The sequence below is a fragment of the Euprymna scolopes genome, chromosome 42 (assembly GCF_053919585.1).
Source record: "Euprymna scolopes isolate OS-2025 chromosome 42, ASM5391958v1, whole genome shotgun sequence".
Classification (NCBI taxonomy): Eukaryota; Metazoa; Mollusca; class Cephalopoda; order Sepiida; family Sepiolidae; genus Euprymna; species Euprymna scolopes.
Window position 1 is genome coordinate 65,627,269 of NC_136523.1, and position 17,261 is coordinate 65,644,529.

At 30.4% G+C, this 17,261-nt stretch overlaps 1 protein-coding gene across 1 annotated transcript in view; it reads left to right on the forward strand.

Moving 5' to 3' along the window:
- The first annotated feature begins 611 nt into the window (after window positions 1-611).
- LOC145267168 (mini-chromosome maintenance complex-binding protein-like) overlaps window positions 612-17,261 on the forward strand; it is a 72,466-nt gene continuing 55,816 nt past the window's right edge. Inside the window, exon 1 of the mRNA XM_080123220.1 lies at window positions 612-787. Coding sequence (XP_079979346.1) covers window positions 730-787 — 58 coding nt within the window. The 5' untranslated portion in view covers window positions 612-729. The remainder of the gene's footprint in view (window positions 788-17,261) is intronic.

The following is a 17,261-nucleotide window of genomic DNA, read 5'->3' on the forward strand; positions in this document are numbered from 1 at the left end:
TTTTCGGTAGCTGCCCCAGTTGTTAACCTAAATTTTCCGAATGTCAGAACGAGGATCATCTGCGGGACCTACTTATCTAAGCTGCACCGACCCCGTTAGTATTTTCCTGTAGGGACGTCTCAGGCGATTAACAATAAACTAATCGCGTCCCAAAGCGCGAAAAGGTAAGTTCTGGGAGGGTGGACCTCCTAGAACTGTACAGAACAACACTTCAGCTAGACAGAGGACCTAAAGATCCTACTGCCGATGTCTGACTGGTTGTTGAAGACGTATGCTCTTTACCTGTGTCATTCTGTTAGTTATGTTTGAGGCGTGTTAGGTTTACGCAAATAAATTTGCAAAAAAAGAAAAAAATATTTAAAAAAAAAATTAATAACTAATTTAAACTGTTAAAAAAATAAAAAGAAGAAAAATAAAAGATCAGGAAAGAGAAAAAAAAAACGTAAGTGAAAGTGATTGTAAAAAGAAAATTGTATCCCTGAAGACAACTCTGATGATAAAATAATAAAAAGTACTTAAAATTTATTTAAGTAAGTTTTTTTTTTTAATTATTCGTAAAAATATTTCAAGTCAAACAAAATATTGTTTAAGTATAAATAATTAAAAAAAAGAAAAACAAAATGAAATTGAATGAATACATTTTGGTTTTGAGATTAGATTATTTCCCGCCATATTTACAAAGCTAAAGTAATCATTTCGTCGTTTAATAATAATCACAACCTAAACAAGATGCCTGGACTTTTTGATATCGTTAACCAACCCTTGGAGATTTTGCAGAATATGTTCGGTAAGTAAAAGCTCAAGAGTGAATGTAGTTACTTGTTTTGTCATAAATGGATTAGTTGTTGATTTCATTTAGTCAGCGTGCTATCCCAAATCCTTTTGTTGGTGCTAATGCAGAGAATCCGCGCTATTTTTTTTTTTTTTTAATCGTATTTCCACGTTTAATTAAAGTTTTATGATATGTTTTTTTCTTCAATTGTAAGGTTAAAGTACAGAATAGGTACAAGACACCCTCCCCATGTTAAGAATGGCATTTTAAATAATAACGTTATTTCAGCACGGACTCTCTGCAATCTGCATGAGTACCCTTTCGTTTTTAGTTGCAATACAATTTTTGAAAAAGAGTTGGTACTTATTTAGAATTATACTTATAAAAAAAAAAAAAAACAAGAACGAAAATGTTATATTCAAAAAATTACGCCATATAATCGAGTACGTTTTTTTTTATTCAAGAAAATAAAATTTTACGACTAAATTAGTCGTAGTGTTTTGGTCGGCCATAATGAAATAAATAATGAGGAGACAACTCAAATCGAAGTGTCGATGTAAAAAAATCAGTCTTATGTTCAATACAGTTGAGTAGTAAAATCGCTAAAACTCGTAAATTTGGATTTTGGTAAGGTTTTTTGGTTAAAAAAAACCACTTGATCAATTTAGTTAAAAGTAATTTTGGCATTTATACAGATTAATCAAGACATTAAAAAATGAAAATATTTAAAAAAAAATTATATTGTACGTACTCATTATAGTCTGAAGTTCTCTGGAAAAAAAATTCACTTAATTTCATCAAGTAGTTTTTATTTTGCAGCAAAAACAATCTGTTATGATACCGAGCAAAAGGTTCGATTTTTAGGAAGAAAAGCTAGTAATAAAGCTGGGGAGTATCGGCGCTTTAACTGGAGTTATCTCCCTTTGGCGTGTTCAACAAATTTCGTAATGGCTGACTTCAACGTGCTCACATAAAAACGTGTTTTTATGCTGTAAAATAGAAACTATTCGATCAAATTAAATTATTTTTTTTTTTTTTCGGAGATCTTCAGTCCAAAACAGATACGTACAATATAACCTTTTTCGATATTTTCATTTTTTTAATGTCTTGACTAAACTGTACAAAGTACCGCAATTTTTTTATGGAAAATTGCATTTTTCTTAGACATTATAAAATAGAATGAGGAGGGGACAACTCGGAATGAATATTTTAGATTACTTGTTCATGGCATGTAATATTTGTTGTCTATAGCGACATACTTTTTGGCACTTCTGCATGTCAAAAAGCATGTGTGCATTTTAATTTCAAGAACGGCCGGTAGAGGGGCCCTCTACTAGAGGGCGTTTATCAGCCTAGAACAGGGTCGATAACTCATACTTTTATTTTGATATATGTTTATACAATCGGTACACTACACGAAACTAGAGACGCCATTTTATTTCGTGCACCTGTTGTTGAAACCCAAGGGAGAAATCAGTATATTAAACTATGACCGAAGCAATATTAGGTGTATCAGAATTTTGGGGGGAATTATTAACACCCCTAACACGAAACTGCGAATAAAATATTAAAAAAACTCGTAATTTCTCTTTTAAAAGTGGGTTTATTTTCTTTATGGAATGTACTTCCAAAATAAACTATTAAAGTTGTTTAAAAAATAATAGAAATATTTTTAAAAACAGTGTTTAGAAAGTGTTAGGGCGCCTTCCTTGCAGCCCTTTTTTTTTTTTTTTTTTTTTTTTTTTACGCAATGAAATCAATTGAATTTTACGAGTTAATTTTTTCTCTTTTTAAACTTTAAAAATCTATCAAAATTTTTCTATTAGTTAAATTTTTACGATATTTTCAGGGTCAATGTGAAATTTTATGCTTTTTCCAGTAAACCGAATATAATATTTTAGACAAACTTTTTTTTTTTAAATCCCCTCCCCCCAATTTTGAAATGTCTATTAAAATTTTAATAATTAATTTATGTACCAAAGTTTTATATATCACAAGTTGAAGATAAAAGATCAATAAATAATGTATTGTAAATTAAAACAAACAAAAAAGTGTGTTTTTTTTGTTTTTGTTTTTTAGAAATTTACCTATAAAATCCGAAGTGTAAAACTTTTCTTTTATTTTTTTATTTGAAGCCTATGTTCTGCTTATATTGTCCAGTAAGGAATGGACGCTGACAATTTTTTCTATTTCATTCAATGTTTTCTTTTTTTTTTTTTTTTTAGATATTTAAAAAAAAAAAAAAATTTCACTCGACAAAAAAGAATGAAAATATAATAAATCAAAAGTTTATGTATTTCTGAAAAAAAAATTCCTCGAGTGTTTTTTTTTTTTTTTTTTTTTTTTTTTTTTTTTTTTTTAGGCAAAATCTTATAAGTAAAATTTGACTATTTTTAAACTATGGGAACACATATTTCTTCACGGACAATGCTAGATGACTAACGCGAACGTGTGGTTTTTACTTCCTTCTGTCCATCCGTAGGTCAAAACAATTTAAAAAAAAAAAAAAAAAAAACTACTTCTGGTTTTCGATAAAAACGTAAAATTCTTGCGTGATGGCGCCTTTTTCGGTACTCTTGCATACTTTAACCCGAATTCCCATCAAGCATGGATCAGGCGAGACTGGCCATCATCAGTGTCACCGAGCGTTGTTGAAATGCTAACTCGACTTTTTATTTTATTTATTGAATTTTTTTTCTGTTATGTTTTTAGTAATTTTTAAGGTGATATTAAGGGAGGGGTGACTTTTTATTTTCTGATTAGTTATTTTTATTTATTTGAATTTTTGGGAGTTTTATTAGCCCCCCCCCCCCAAAAAAAAAGCACTATCTAAATGGAAGCAGACGATATTCAAATTGGAAGAAAGTGACTAAATCAACAAAAGGAAAAATGCTGACAAATATATTTTCAAACTCGTCAAACAGAAAAATGACAGGCAAGAAAATAAATCTATACATATTAAAAAAAGAAATGAAAACAGCGATGCAAACAACAATCTCATATTGTCAGGAGAAGAAATTGCTGTCGCTCCAAAACTGAGGTGCAACAACACAAATGTTTACTTAAAAAAACAAGAAAAAAAAATACGGTTACAAAAAAGAAAACAAACAAAAATAAAGAAACATGTACTTACACCTAACAATTATACGGTTAAAAAATCTTTTTTGGAGGAAAAAAAAAACAAATTTTCTGTTAAATATTTTGCAAAAAAAAATTAAATACTAAAATGAAATAAACATATTTTCATTTTTCAAAGTAGGTTTGTTTGTTTTTTTTTTGTTTTTTTTCCTCATTAGTCTGCGTCTGTTACAAAGCTCGGCTGACACCAATGATTGCCGGTCTCGCCCGATCCATGCTTGACAGGAATTCGTGAAAATTTGGGTCAAATTATGCAAGAGTACCCCTTTTTCAAATAGGCGTTTAAAAAATTCTTTTATTTAAAAAATAAATGGATTTTAAAATATAAATATGTATAAATTAATAATGGAGAATGGAACTACACATTGATTAGTAATTTTTATAGGTAAGTGATTTTTTTAAATTTATATCGAATTTTTTTTATTTTATTTTATTTTATTTTTTTAATAATCGACGTAAGTTAAATTTCATTTATTTTCTTTAAATCTTTTTTAAAGAAAACCGATTTAAAAAACAAATATTTCATAATTTGCTATTAAACCTGTTATTTTTTTAAATTTGGTCTTTGCTCCTTTAATTGAAAAAAAAAAAAAATTAGGGGTTGAATTACATTTTTCAAGTAGTTATAAGCTTTGAAAGATAGGAGGTCGAATTATTCAATATTTTTTCATTCATTCGTAAGCATGAAATAACAAAAACTAGATAATGATTTTTCAGTTTCATTTAAATTAATTTGTTGTTGACCCTTCAAAATGTTTCATTGAAATTATTCATTTGTTTGACCCCCCCCCCCCAAAAAAAACGATTTTATAAAAATCCAATGTTGCTTTCATTGCAAAATTGTTTTATTAAAAACGCAAACTTTTTAATAAATGTTTTTACAATTATATTTTGATAAATTTTTATGTTTTGGTTTTCAAATGGCGCTCGCCCAGTTTAGACAATTATGAATATGTCATTTTTATTTTCTGTTTTTAATAAATTATATATATATATATATGTTTCATGAAAAACTTTTGCGTTTTCATTAATTAAATCAAAATATTTACAATTAAACACTTATATATTCTCTTTGACTTTCTTTACCTTTTTTCATAGTTCTTTCCGGAAGTAATTTATATCTTTGTAGTTTAATTTTTTTGTCATTTATTTCTAACGGTAAAATTTTACATTAAGGCCCATCTCATGTTCATATATAACAAAATATTTTTTTGTAGATTTTGGTGTGCTAAAAACGAGGAAATTAAAAAATAAAGCAAAATCGGTATTATTTTACTTTAAGGCTCGTCTCACATTCGTATAGAAAAAAAATAGTTTTTTGTAGTTTTCGGTGTGCTTTAAAAGAATATGGTAACTGTTTCCGTCGCAAATTTACCGTTTGTAAACCTTGGCTCTGGGACTATTTTCTATTTCACAGCCTAGCCTTCGTTTACGCTACGCACGATCATAAACGAAGGCTGTTAAATGTTTTCTCGTGTGCCAAACTGCCTTGTCACAGTGTAGTATTGACGGAAAATTAAAATTAGACGAATAGTTTTCCAAATATTAAACCATGGAAGTCACCATTTATCAAGGCCCGGAGGCCACTCGGGGATAAGTAATCAATGAAATAATAGCGTAGTAATCTTTAGTAATGGAGATTTTATAGTCTTACTTAAGGGGGTGGTTTATCAGGAATTTGTTTATGTTAGACTCTAAGACATCCAAGTTGTAGTCAGGTGGGAAACAGGCAAACAGAAGAGAGTTCCACAGGTGTGCACTAGGTGTATGTTTTTTTAATATCTAAAAAAAAGAAACCATTGAATGAAATAGAAAAAATTGTCAGCATCCAATATGTACAGGGTAACCCCCCAAAAACTGAGGACTTTCAATTATTTTTCTGAGCATTTTACAGTCAACGGAGAAAAAAAAGGCCAAAGACCCTAGTGTTTTGATGTGATGTTTTGAATATAATAAACTAGTTATGACCAAAGTTTCATTTCATTCGAACAAAACACTAAGAAATGGGGCCTAATTAGAGCTAGGTCCCGTTTTTTTGGGGGGGTCACCCTGTACTTGGCAATCTAAGCATAACATATGCTTCCACTTTAAAAAAAGAAAAAAAAATCACTGTGGTTTTAAAAAAAAAAAGGTTTTACACTTTGGATTTTACAGGTAAATTTCCAAAAAGCACTTTTTTTTTTTAATTTTTTTTTTTTTTTAAATTAGAAGATTTTATTTATTGATCTTCAATTTGTGATATATAAAACTTTGGTGAGTAAATTAATTATTACAATTTTAATAGACATTTCAAATGAGGGGGGAATTAAAAAAAAACCAAAAGAAACACGCTTTTCTATAATATTATATTCGGTTTATTGGAAAGAGCATAAAATTTCACATTGACCCTGAAAATATAAAAATTTAACCAATAGAAAAATTTTGATAGATTTTTAAAGTTTAAAAGTTGAAAAATATTAAACTCATAAAATTCAATTGATTTTATTACATAAAAAAATGGCTGCATGAAGGCGTGCTGGCACTTTGTAAATACTGTTTTTTAAAAAATAAAAAATGTTTCTATTTTTTCAACAACTTTAATAGTTTATTTTGGAAGTATATTCCATAAAGAAAATAAACAACCCACTTTTAAAAGAAAAATTATGAGTTTTTTATATTTTATTCAGAGTTTTGTGTTAAGGGTGTCAAAAATTCCTCAAATTCTGATGCATCTAGGTGTGCACTTCTAAGAAAGAAGCTTTGTTCATAGAATCTACGTTTTGATTTAGGCACAGATAAAGAGTGGGGAGAATTATAGACAGTGGTTTTAGCTAGACGGGTGTTTTTCGTAAAAGATTGGCGGGGGGGGCAGAGATTGGAGCTCAGACAAGCACTTCCCATGGAAATAACGATAAAACAAAGACAGGCTCGCAACGTCTCTTCTGTGGGAGAGAGGTTGCAGATAAGAGAAAAGGGCTCCTACCCAGATATGGCAGCAGTACTCCATCCTTAGACGTACTTGGCTTTTCTATAGAGAATTGCATCAGCAATAAGATATCTACTGGAATGGGAGAAGGATCTCACCATTTTTCCAGCGACCTTGGCAACAGATTTGATGTATGTGTTCGATTTCTGATCAGGAGTAAAGGTCAATCCCAGAAGCTTGTCAAAACATGGTGGCTCCCCAAGACGAGAGCCGTCCATTTCAATTGATGCCAGATGGAGATCAGAGTGTTGATGATGTAAAGATAGAATCTTGGTTGATGCATTAAAAGTAACCAGCCACCTCTTTGATACGCACGCATCGACCATATGCGCACGTTTGCGCGTATAAAATGGCTGCCAGTGATAACATAGAATTACATGGTTTAATATTTGGAAAACTACTTGTTATTCATCTAATTTTAATTTTTCGCCAATACTACAAGGCAGTTTGGTATGTGAGTGCACATTTAACAGCCTTCGTTTATGCTCGTGTGTAGCGTAAATGAAGGCTAGGCTGTTAGATAGAAAATAGTTCAGGGGTTAATACCATGCAAAAAAAAATCAAACAAAAAACTTTTTAGCCAATAAGCACACAAAAAATGCCCCTCTCTCGGGTGGCCAGAAAGTGGGTGCTCATTTGAAGTTAAATTTACATGGAAAAGTGATCACCCACTTTTCAAAAAAGTAATTGCTTCATATCACGAAAACTATTTTTTTGCGACGGAAACAGTTTGCAGATTCGTTCTTAGCACACCGAAATCTACAAAAAAAATGTTCTGTTATATACGAATGTAAGACGGGCCTTAAAATAAAATAATACCTTTCTAACTTCGGTCATAGTTTAAAATACTGGTTTCTCCCTTGGATTTCAACGACAGGTGCGCAAAATAAAATGTTGTCTCCAGTTTCGGCGATAAACTATAGACGCACAATCTTACTGTGAAAAAAAAGTTTAAATTGTGCGTATGCATTATGGAATGAAGTTCTCTGAAAAAAAAGTTTCACTTAATTTTATCAAGTAGTTTTTACAGTGAAAAAGCAATTTATGATACCGAGCAAAAGGTTCAATCTTTAGGAAGAAAAGCTAGTATTAAAGATGAGGAGTGAGTGTCGGCGTTTTAGCTGCAGTTATCTTCCCGTGGTGTGTTCAATAAATACCATAATAGCTGACTTCAAAGCGCTCTCATAAAAACATGTTTTTCCGCTGCAAAAAAAAAAACAAAAAAAAACTACTCAATCAAATTAAGTGAAATTTTTTTTCAAAGATCTTCAGTCCAAAACGGGTATGTACAATATAACCTTTTTTTTTTTTTTTTTTCTCGATATTGTTATTTTTTAATGTCTTGATTAAACTGTACAAGTACCTTTCGTTATTATATTTTTGCATTCTCACTGGCACTTGTTTATATTTGAGGTTCACGGAATGGCTGATAGAGGGCATTCAAAGAACGGATTGATAACTCATCTCTGACGCCTCGTGTCATTGATGTGCAGAAGTGCTGGCTTTTTTTTTTTTTTTTTTATTACTAAAAACATAATAGCAGTTGCTCTCAATGAATTTTCATAATTTTTTGATATATTATAATTTTCGAGTATTCTATTTGCTTAAAACGACATATTTTAAAAAAATCGGTGCTGGTCTAATGTAGGGTTCTGAGATTTTAGCTGCATTTTCGCATTGTGAAAGATTAGCTCTGCTAGAAATCTGCGGCCGGTGTCATATAGATTTGAAAAAGTTGTCAAAAAACAAATATATAACAAATGAATGTTATCAAAGGCAAGATAAGTTTTCTACATAACTGGATAATTTTTTAGTATTTTTATTTAATGTAAAATGTTTATTCGGCTCAAATGTTGGGAGAAAACCAGCTCCCCATAAAAAAGGGGAGTGTTCAAATGAACAGCAATTGTCTGATATGACGATTTTCACAGCATTGATCAAACCTGATATTGCTTTCTGGACATCCCAGTGGGAAACCCGGGGAATGACTTCCCTCCATTTCACTTTATTTTATAAAAATCGATCAAAATGCCACTTTTGCCTTCTATATATATAGACTAGCGGGGGTACCCAGCATAGCCCGGGTGTTTCTAGGTGTTTTTTTTTGGGGGGGGGCAAAAAGTGTTTTGGTAGGTAGGTAGGATCGAACCAGGAGCCTTGAGGCAAAGGTGGAAAATAAAGTGTAAAGAAACCTGTCGCGTTACCCGCTCGGCCAGCAAGGGAGAGTAACAGAAACACGTTTGAATTTATTAAGTATTAAAAATGAGGTCAAATATCACGGCATAGAAATCAGTTAACTTTTACTGCGAGGCAGTTTTTTTTTCACAAATTGACAGGTGTTTGTTAGGGGAGGGCAGCTCCCTATAAAAAGGGGATTGTCCAAATTGAATAGCAATTGTCTGATATAAGGGGTTTCCCCGACATTGATCAAAAGTCAAAAGCTCATTGCTTTCTGGACGTTTTCAGCACGAGGCTGAGAACCACGTCTTCGCTTCAAATTTAGTTTCGCTTTTATACAAAAAAAGCCGAACACACACAAGGCCATCCGAAATATCAAGAACTTTGTAAAAGTCGATGTAAATCTAGACGTGACGCGCGTTCACAAATCATACATATTATGATCTAGGAGGTATATAAACAGTTCTAAGGCATAGCAACCTCCCCCCTCCGAGAAGCTCCGTCAAAAAAAGCCTTTGCCAGACATAAAATGTGCACACACACATTTTATGTCTATTATATATATTTTATGTCTATTATATATATTTTATGTCTATTATATATATTTTATGTCTTTTATATATATTTTATGTCTATTATATATATTTTATGTCTATTATATATATTTTATGTCTATTATATATATTTTATGTCTTTTATATATATTTTATGTCTATTATATATATTTTATGTCTATTATATATATTTTATGTCTATTATATATATTTTATGTCTATTATATATATTTTATGTCTATTATATATATTTTATGTCTTTTATATATATTTTATGTCTATTATATATATTTTATGTCTATTATATATATTTTATGTCTATTATATATATTTTATGTCTATTATATATATTTTATGTCTATTATATATATTTTATGTCTATTATATATAATTTATGTCTATTATATATATTTTATGTCTTTTATATATATTTTATGTCTTTTATATATATTTTATGTCTATTATATATATTTTATGTCTATTATATATATTTTATGTCTATTATATATATTTTATGTCTTTTATATATATTTTATGTCTTTTATATATATTTTATGTCTATTATATATATTTTATGTCTATTATATATATTTTATGTCTATTATATATATTTTATGTCTTTTATATATATTTTATGTCTTTTATATATATTTTATGTCTATTATATATATTTTATGTCTATTATATATATTTTATGTCTATTATATATATTTTATGTCTTTTATATATATTTTATGTCTTTTATATATATTTTATGTCTATTATATATATTTTATGTCTATTATATATATTTTATGTCTATTATATATATTTTATGTCTTTTATATATATTTTATGTCTTTTATATATATTTTATGTCTATTATATATATTTTATGTCTATTATATATATTTTATGTCTATTATATATATAGATGCATATGATGATTCTTCAGATCTTCTACCCTACAGCACACCAAAGACACATCTTTCTTTTCTTGTAACCAGGCCTTCTTCACTTTAGTCAGTCCATGGGCTTTGTTTTTCTATGAAGGAACTATTGTGGTGGTTATTTTCAGTCAGAATTTTCTGATCAAGTCTTCAAATGATCCAAATTGACACTTAAGAAGCATTTGCCCTTTTCATCCTGATCCGCTTATCTCTTGAGTGATACTTCCATTTTAATCCATGATGCTACTGTTGCTTAGTCTGTCCGTACATCCAGTATCTGTAGCCCCACTTCAAAGCCAAATTGAGCTCTACAACATGTGGGCACTATCATCCTTTTTTCATAGCCAAGCAGCAACTTTAGCAATTACTTTTATTTCTACTTTTTTTTTTAACAACACTTCTTTCCACCCAGGCTACTGACAGTAGTTTTGATGCCCCTCCTCCTGTTACCACTTTTTTGGGGTAGGTCCTTACTACACCACCTCCACACAACCAGGCAATGCCAGGCACCTTCACTAGTCTCTTATAACGTGGGCCACCCTAACATCTGATGCATTTTTCAGTAAATTTTCGGCTCTGTCTCCTCACACCGAGCTTGTTCACAGTAGAACTTGCAACTATCCCTAGTTTACTCTGGCATTCTTCAAAATTTCCTTTACCTTCATGATTTGGATATTACTCAATTGTTGCAGTTCCATGGAAATGCAGTCAGGAAAACAAATCACAAAAACCAGTTTAACAATTTTGTCATGACTTTGTCTCGTATATCCAGCCAATCCTGCACGTCGCCTTATTTCTGCTGCATATATGTCCATTGATTTTCCAGTGTAGGTTACTCCTCTGAGCTTATTATAAGCCTCAATAGCACCCTTCAAAAATGCTGTTTTCAATCTTCTTGGTGTTGGTCAGATCATTCTCTTCCATTTTCAGATCGGCCGCTAATGTATTCCCCTCCACAGTCAGAATCAATGTTGCTATGTCATCAATTTTTTAGTTTTGCAACCAGCTTTAACTTATTAAGCCATACGACCACATCACCAACTCCAGTAAATGACTTCAAGATGTCATTGCCTAACCTCACTCATTTGCCTATTTTTCCGAAATAGCTTGTGGTTAAATAATCAAATGTTAACTATTCTAGACTTGCCCTTATGGATAGTTAACACTGTACTTTCAATTAACAATTTTCTGTCAAAATATTTTAAAAATAATTGGGTGCTTCTTTAGAATTACACTTATTTAAAAAATAAAAATACAAATGATGTATGTATTGATTACAAAATGAAGATGTCATATTGTAAACATTACGTGACCTGATCAAGTAAGTTTTTTTAAGGAGAAAACAACTTAATTCGAAGTATCTAAAAGAAAAATCAGCCTTATACTGAATACATTTAGTATTAAAATCACTAAAAATCATAAATTGATTTTTTTTAGTTAGAAAATAAAATAAAAAAAACGGTACACATGCAGTTTTTATGAGAGGATTAAAAAAAAAAAAAATGGTGGCGTCTTCTTTTTTGGAAAGCAAGCCTCGTTTTCAATTTTTTTGGTATTTTTTTTACGAGAGTACCCAGTGTACTATAAACACCCCAACCTCCTCATGTTTAGAACGGCTTTCGGGGTTGGGGGGTGTTTATTCTGAAAGCCGTTCTTAACATGGGGTGGTTGGTGGTGTTTATTCTGAAAGCTGTTTTTAACATGGGGAGGTTGGGGTGTTTACACTATGTGGCATTACAAGTTGATTTTTTTCTTTTTAGATAATTGTTATTTTATCAGCTTGCATGAAAAGAGCTATGTAAAAGATGCTTAAAACCGTTTGAATTATACAAATACCATCAGTAGTTCAAAAGTTATGAGAATTTTAAGTGCCAAAATTTATGCTTTTCCGTGGCACCCCTACTAGTCATTTTGGAAAGGAAAGAACATTGTATCTAACAAAGAAAGTGAATCCTAACATCAAAGTGGATGATAGGAAGTGTCAATCCATTGATGCTGCACCGTCCAAGTACGAAAAAGGGGAAACACATGTAAAAAAGTGTTGGTGGCAATCCTGCATTACCAACATGAATTGCAGTTAACTATGGTTGCCTGTGGACATGGGAGAGTAGCGATACGGTGAAAAATTAGAGCGGAAACAGCAGAAGAGGTAAAGAAAGTTGCTGAAGAGCTGTTCATAGAAAGAGGGCCAGTGGAAGATGTTCTGTTGGATAACAGTAGGTATGCCACTAATTTTCAATATCCATAACAAAAAAATAAAAGTAAAAGCTAGTAAAATGAAATTAATTCATCATAATTTTTACTCCATATTGAAGAAGAATCGGGTTTAAATTGCATATAAACATAAAACTGACAAAATTGGATTTGTACATTGACAAGACCTTAAAAATGACAAAAAATCACAATGGCAGTAAATTTTTTGAAAAAAGGCTAAAAACATTAAAAATTTAAGAAAAAAAAAAGTCAATATACATTATATCTTGTTAAAGTTTTGTTTCAATCATTAGTCAAATGAAATATAATAGTAAGTCTTAACTTATATTTAAGCAGACAGCACCTAAAACAATTAACTTCCAATATCTATGGGTGGCCCTAAGTGATAACTTTGTTGTTGATAACAATTTATTAATTTTCGATATCGTAATTTATAGCTCGAAAAAAATTAATATTGAAATTATTTCTATTAAATTCCTTTTTATTTTAGGAAATATTAATTTTTAATTCTTAAAACTAAGCATTATTTAAATTTTAACTAATTGATTTAGTTAAAATTTTCTGAAACTTATTTTCAATTTCAAATTTTTTGTAATGAATTATAAACTAAAAAAGTCTTTTTTTTTTATTTTTTAAATTTAATATCAACAGATTGTAAAATCAACCATGCACCAAGAAATTTAATTGGTAAAAACGAGAATCACCCCCCCCCTCTTATGATTTTTACGGGTATTCTGCAGTTGGTATTTTTTTACGACCTAACCCAGCGTAGCATAAACACTCCCAACCTCCCCATGTTAAGAACAGTTTTCAGAATAAACACCCCCAACCTCGAGAACTATACTATATACTAAAACATACTATAAAAATTATGGGGGAAGTGATTCTCGTTCAGGTCTGCTATTTAACTCTGAACTCATAATTGTTTCAATTACTTGGTTCAGAAGTTATATTTTTACTTTAACAATGAAAAACGAGTAATATAGGTTACACAACGATTTTTATTAGTGACATGCGAAGATGAACAAATTGGTCTTCCATAGAAAAAAATTATGTTTGATTTCTAAATATTTTTTTGTTCATTGCACAAAAAACTGCATAATATTTTTTAATTATTCACAGGCGAAAATTTTAAAATGTAAATAGTACATAAATATTTTTGTGTAAATTAAATAATTTTAATATATTTTCTAACTTTTTTTTTTTTTTTAATCGCATGAGTCGGCAACAATTGCAACCCAAAATTAAATATATTTTATTTAATCATTCTAGTATATTTTAATATATAAAAAAAGAAAACTGAGATGCAAACCACCCTCCTCAAAAAAAAAAAAAGAAAGAAAACTTCTGATAAGATGGGGGGGGGGAGAATTTTTTGTATATTATTTTAATTCAGTTTATATATAGTTCAGCTTTTTTTCTTTTTGTTTCTTTTTTAAATAACTCTGTAAAAATATTAACAAAATTGATCAATTATTTGATTTTTGAAAGACTTTAAAAATTGCATTGTTTTCATTGTTTACATCAAAATATGTAGAAATAACATTTGTGTTGAGTTTTGGAGTATCCAGTTTTTAACAACAATGTTGAATTTAGCTCCGGAAATTATTAATATGAAGTGCATCATTGTTAACATCCATCAGGGCAAATGTAATATTATTGATAAAAGTAATAATGAGAAAAATATAATACAAATAATAATGATACTACTGAAAATAATAATAGTAAGAAAAACAGTCATCATAAGAATAATTGTTACAGTAATACTGACAAGAGTAAAGAAATAATAGAACCAAAAAGGATACTAATAAGAATACTATTACTACTACTTCTATAATTACAAATAATAATAGTAAAATTCAAGTAATAATGCAAACAATATATGAAGAATGATAGAAAATAATAATTGTACTATTAGTAAAAATATTAGCACTAATAACAATACTAAAATCAGCATCACCAACAACAAAATAGCCCAAAAGTGTTTACAATATCTTTTTATTAAAGTTGTTAGGTGAAAGTGCAGTGTAATTTTGTAAAAGACTGGTTCCTATTCTGCAGAAATAACTTCTAAAATGATTTTAAAAAATTTTTTATTCAAATAAAAATATAACTATAAACTTTGGTAAGAAAAAAGGTCTTTTTGTACTTTTCTGGCTATGTACGCGTTTACTTTTTTTTACTTCAAACGATGTACATGTTCAAAAGAAAATTAAAAACCAAGGTGTTTTTGAATAATGAAACAATAAAATAAAAAATTCTGGAACAGTAATCTATAATATAAATCTCACCCATCTGCTTAAGTGTGTGTGTGTGTGTGTGTTTATATGTCTGCCTAAAACTGTTGACAAAGGCGACGGATTTTCATGAGATCGGTATTGTTTTGAAGCTCAACCCTTTGGACGACAGATATCAAAATATTGGCTAAAAAACCATTAAATCCTTCACCCTCAACTGGGCACTTTTCTGCAGGGGGGGGGTTGCTTTTATTAGAGAAGCTCAGGACAACATAAGTATATTTTCAAAAGTCATCCCCTCTTTTCGATTGACTAGCCTTAATTTAAACCTTCACCACTTCTGGTTTGACGATGGACACTATGGCAAAGACATGTTTTTTTTTTTTCACATTCTTTTCTTCCTTCACGGTACGGGTTTGAGCCTGCCTGTCTAATACCACTTTTTTTTCTTTTTCTTTTTTTGCTCAACGCATATCTCTAAACTCAGGCAACGCCGGGCACCCAGACTAGTAATTAATATAATAATCATTTTATTAACGAAAACCATATTTTAATACAATTACTAAATTTAATAAAAAGGAAGTAGGTTAGGGTAAGTGTTACCTAACCCTACTTTTTATTAAATTTTGTAATTGTAAATAGTGTGTGCAACTTTCACACGAATCGGTGTTACTGGTATTCATTTTTTTTTTTTTTATAATGATAAAAAATTGCTGATAGTATGTGAAAATATGTACAGAAAATTATTAAATATTGAAAGAATGTTCGATCAAATTAGTTGTTTTGGTTCAGTTTGTATCGTCAATAAAAACAAAATGCTCAGTTTCGCTTCGTTTTGTATAGTCTTAAGTAAAAACCAAAATGTTGACCATTGAAAATCATTAAAGAATACATTGGATAACACTGGGTAACAAAAATTATGTTTTGAAAATCGTCCTGGGTTTTCCAGCTGAATTAGACTAATTTTGATGCTCTGAGTCCGAAAATGACCTTGGTTTTGCTCAATCAGGTCAGGTTTTTTTGCTACAGAATTTAAAAAAAAAAATCGATTTTTCGTAAAAAAAACAAAGCATTCTGCTGAGAAACCCCTGACGATTTTTTTCCGTTTTCCTCAAGAAATAAAAGTCAATGTATCCAAATTCATTCAGTTTTTATTTAGTCCATCAAATTTGATAAGCATAGTTATCAGTTATTAGGTGCATCTTTATACTCATCAAACACCCAAGTTTTTGGAAGGCCTCTGTCATGCTGCTGATGAGTCTGGCGTGGTTTGCTGCCTTCGTGTTCCCCAGGAAGTTGTTCACCATCTGCACAAACGATTTCCACGTGGCGCACTCTAGGCTGTTCGTGGAGTTTTGAAACTCTGTGTCCTTTATGAGCTGCCGTATTTGTGGGCCATCGAAAATGCCGGCCTTCGGCTTCTCAATGGTCAGTCGAGGAAAGGCTCGGCACAAGTAGTTGAAGCACCTCCCATCCTTGTCCAGAGCGCGCGTGAACTGTTTCATTAACCCAAGCTTCATGTGTATAAACAAATATAAGCTGAATCCCCCGTTTACTGCTCTTTAAATACGCTCATACTGAAACATAGACGGTTAATAAATTAGTACTAGGATTTATAGCCACTGAATATGCCATAATTGTACTATTTTCTCAGAGACACGAACCCATATAACAAAACCGGCGTGCACCAACTTCCATGTCTAAACACACACTGAGCCCACAATGAGTTAAATTAAGGCAAAGACAATGAATGTTAAGGTAATGAGAATATGAGAGAGAATCTAAGAGGCAATATTGTCACTACGGAGTCCTTGGGAAGAATGACCAAAATTTGCTAAAGTATAATCCTCGTTAGCCTAAATTCACACAAAAATATATTAAATATTAAATAAATTCTATGCATATTTATACACATAAATTTATGATAAACGCAAATATATTAATTATTTATAATATTATTCGTGTCTGTGTATTGTAATTTGAGATATTCTTCAAGAAAAATATGATTGAACTCAAACCCCCTTATATTAGCATATGTATAGCTCGTCAGGTAAGCCTATGGCTGTATCTCAAAAAGTTGACCTGATAGAGCAAAATCAGTGTGATATTCGGACTCAGAACACCAAAATTAGTTCTAAATCAGCTGAGAAACCCCTGAGGATTTTTTGGCTTTACCCAGTGTAATAAAGGTCTCAATATAAAAAAATTACTTGTCAGCAACAATTTTAAATGTGATATTAAAAACACTCGAATACGTGTAAAAATCAAGTTTTG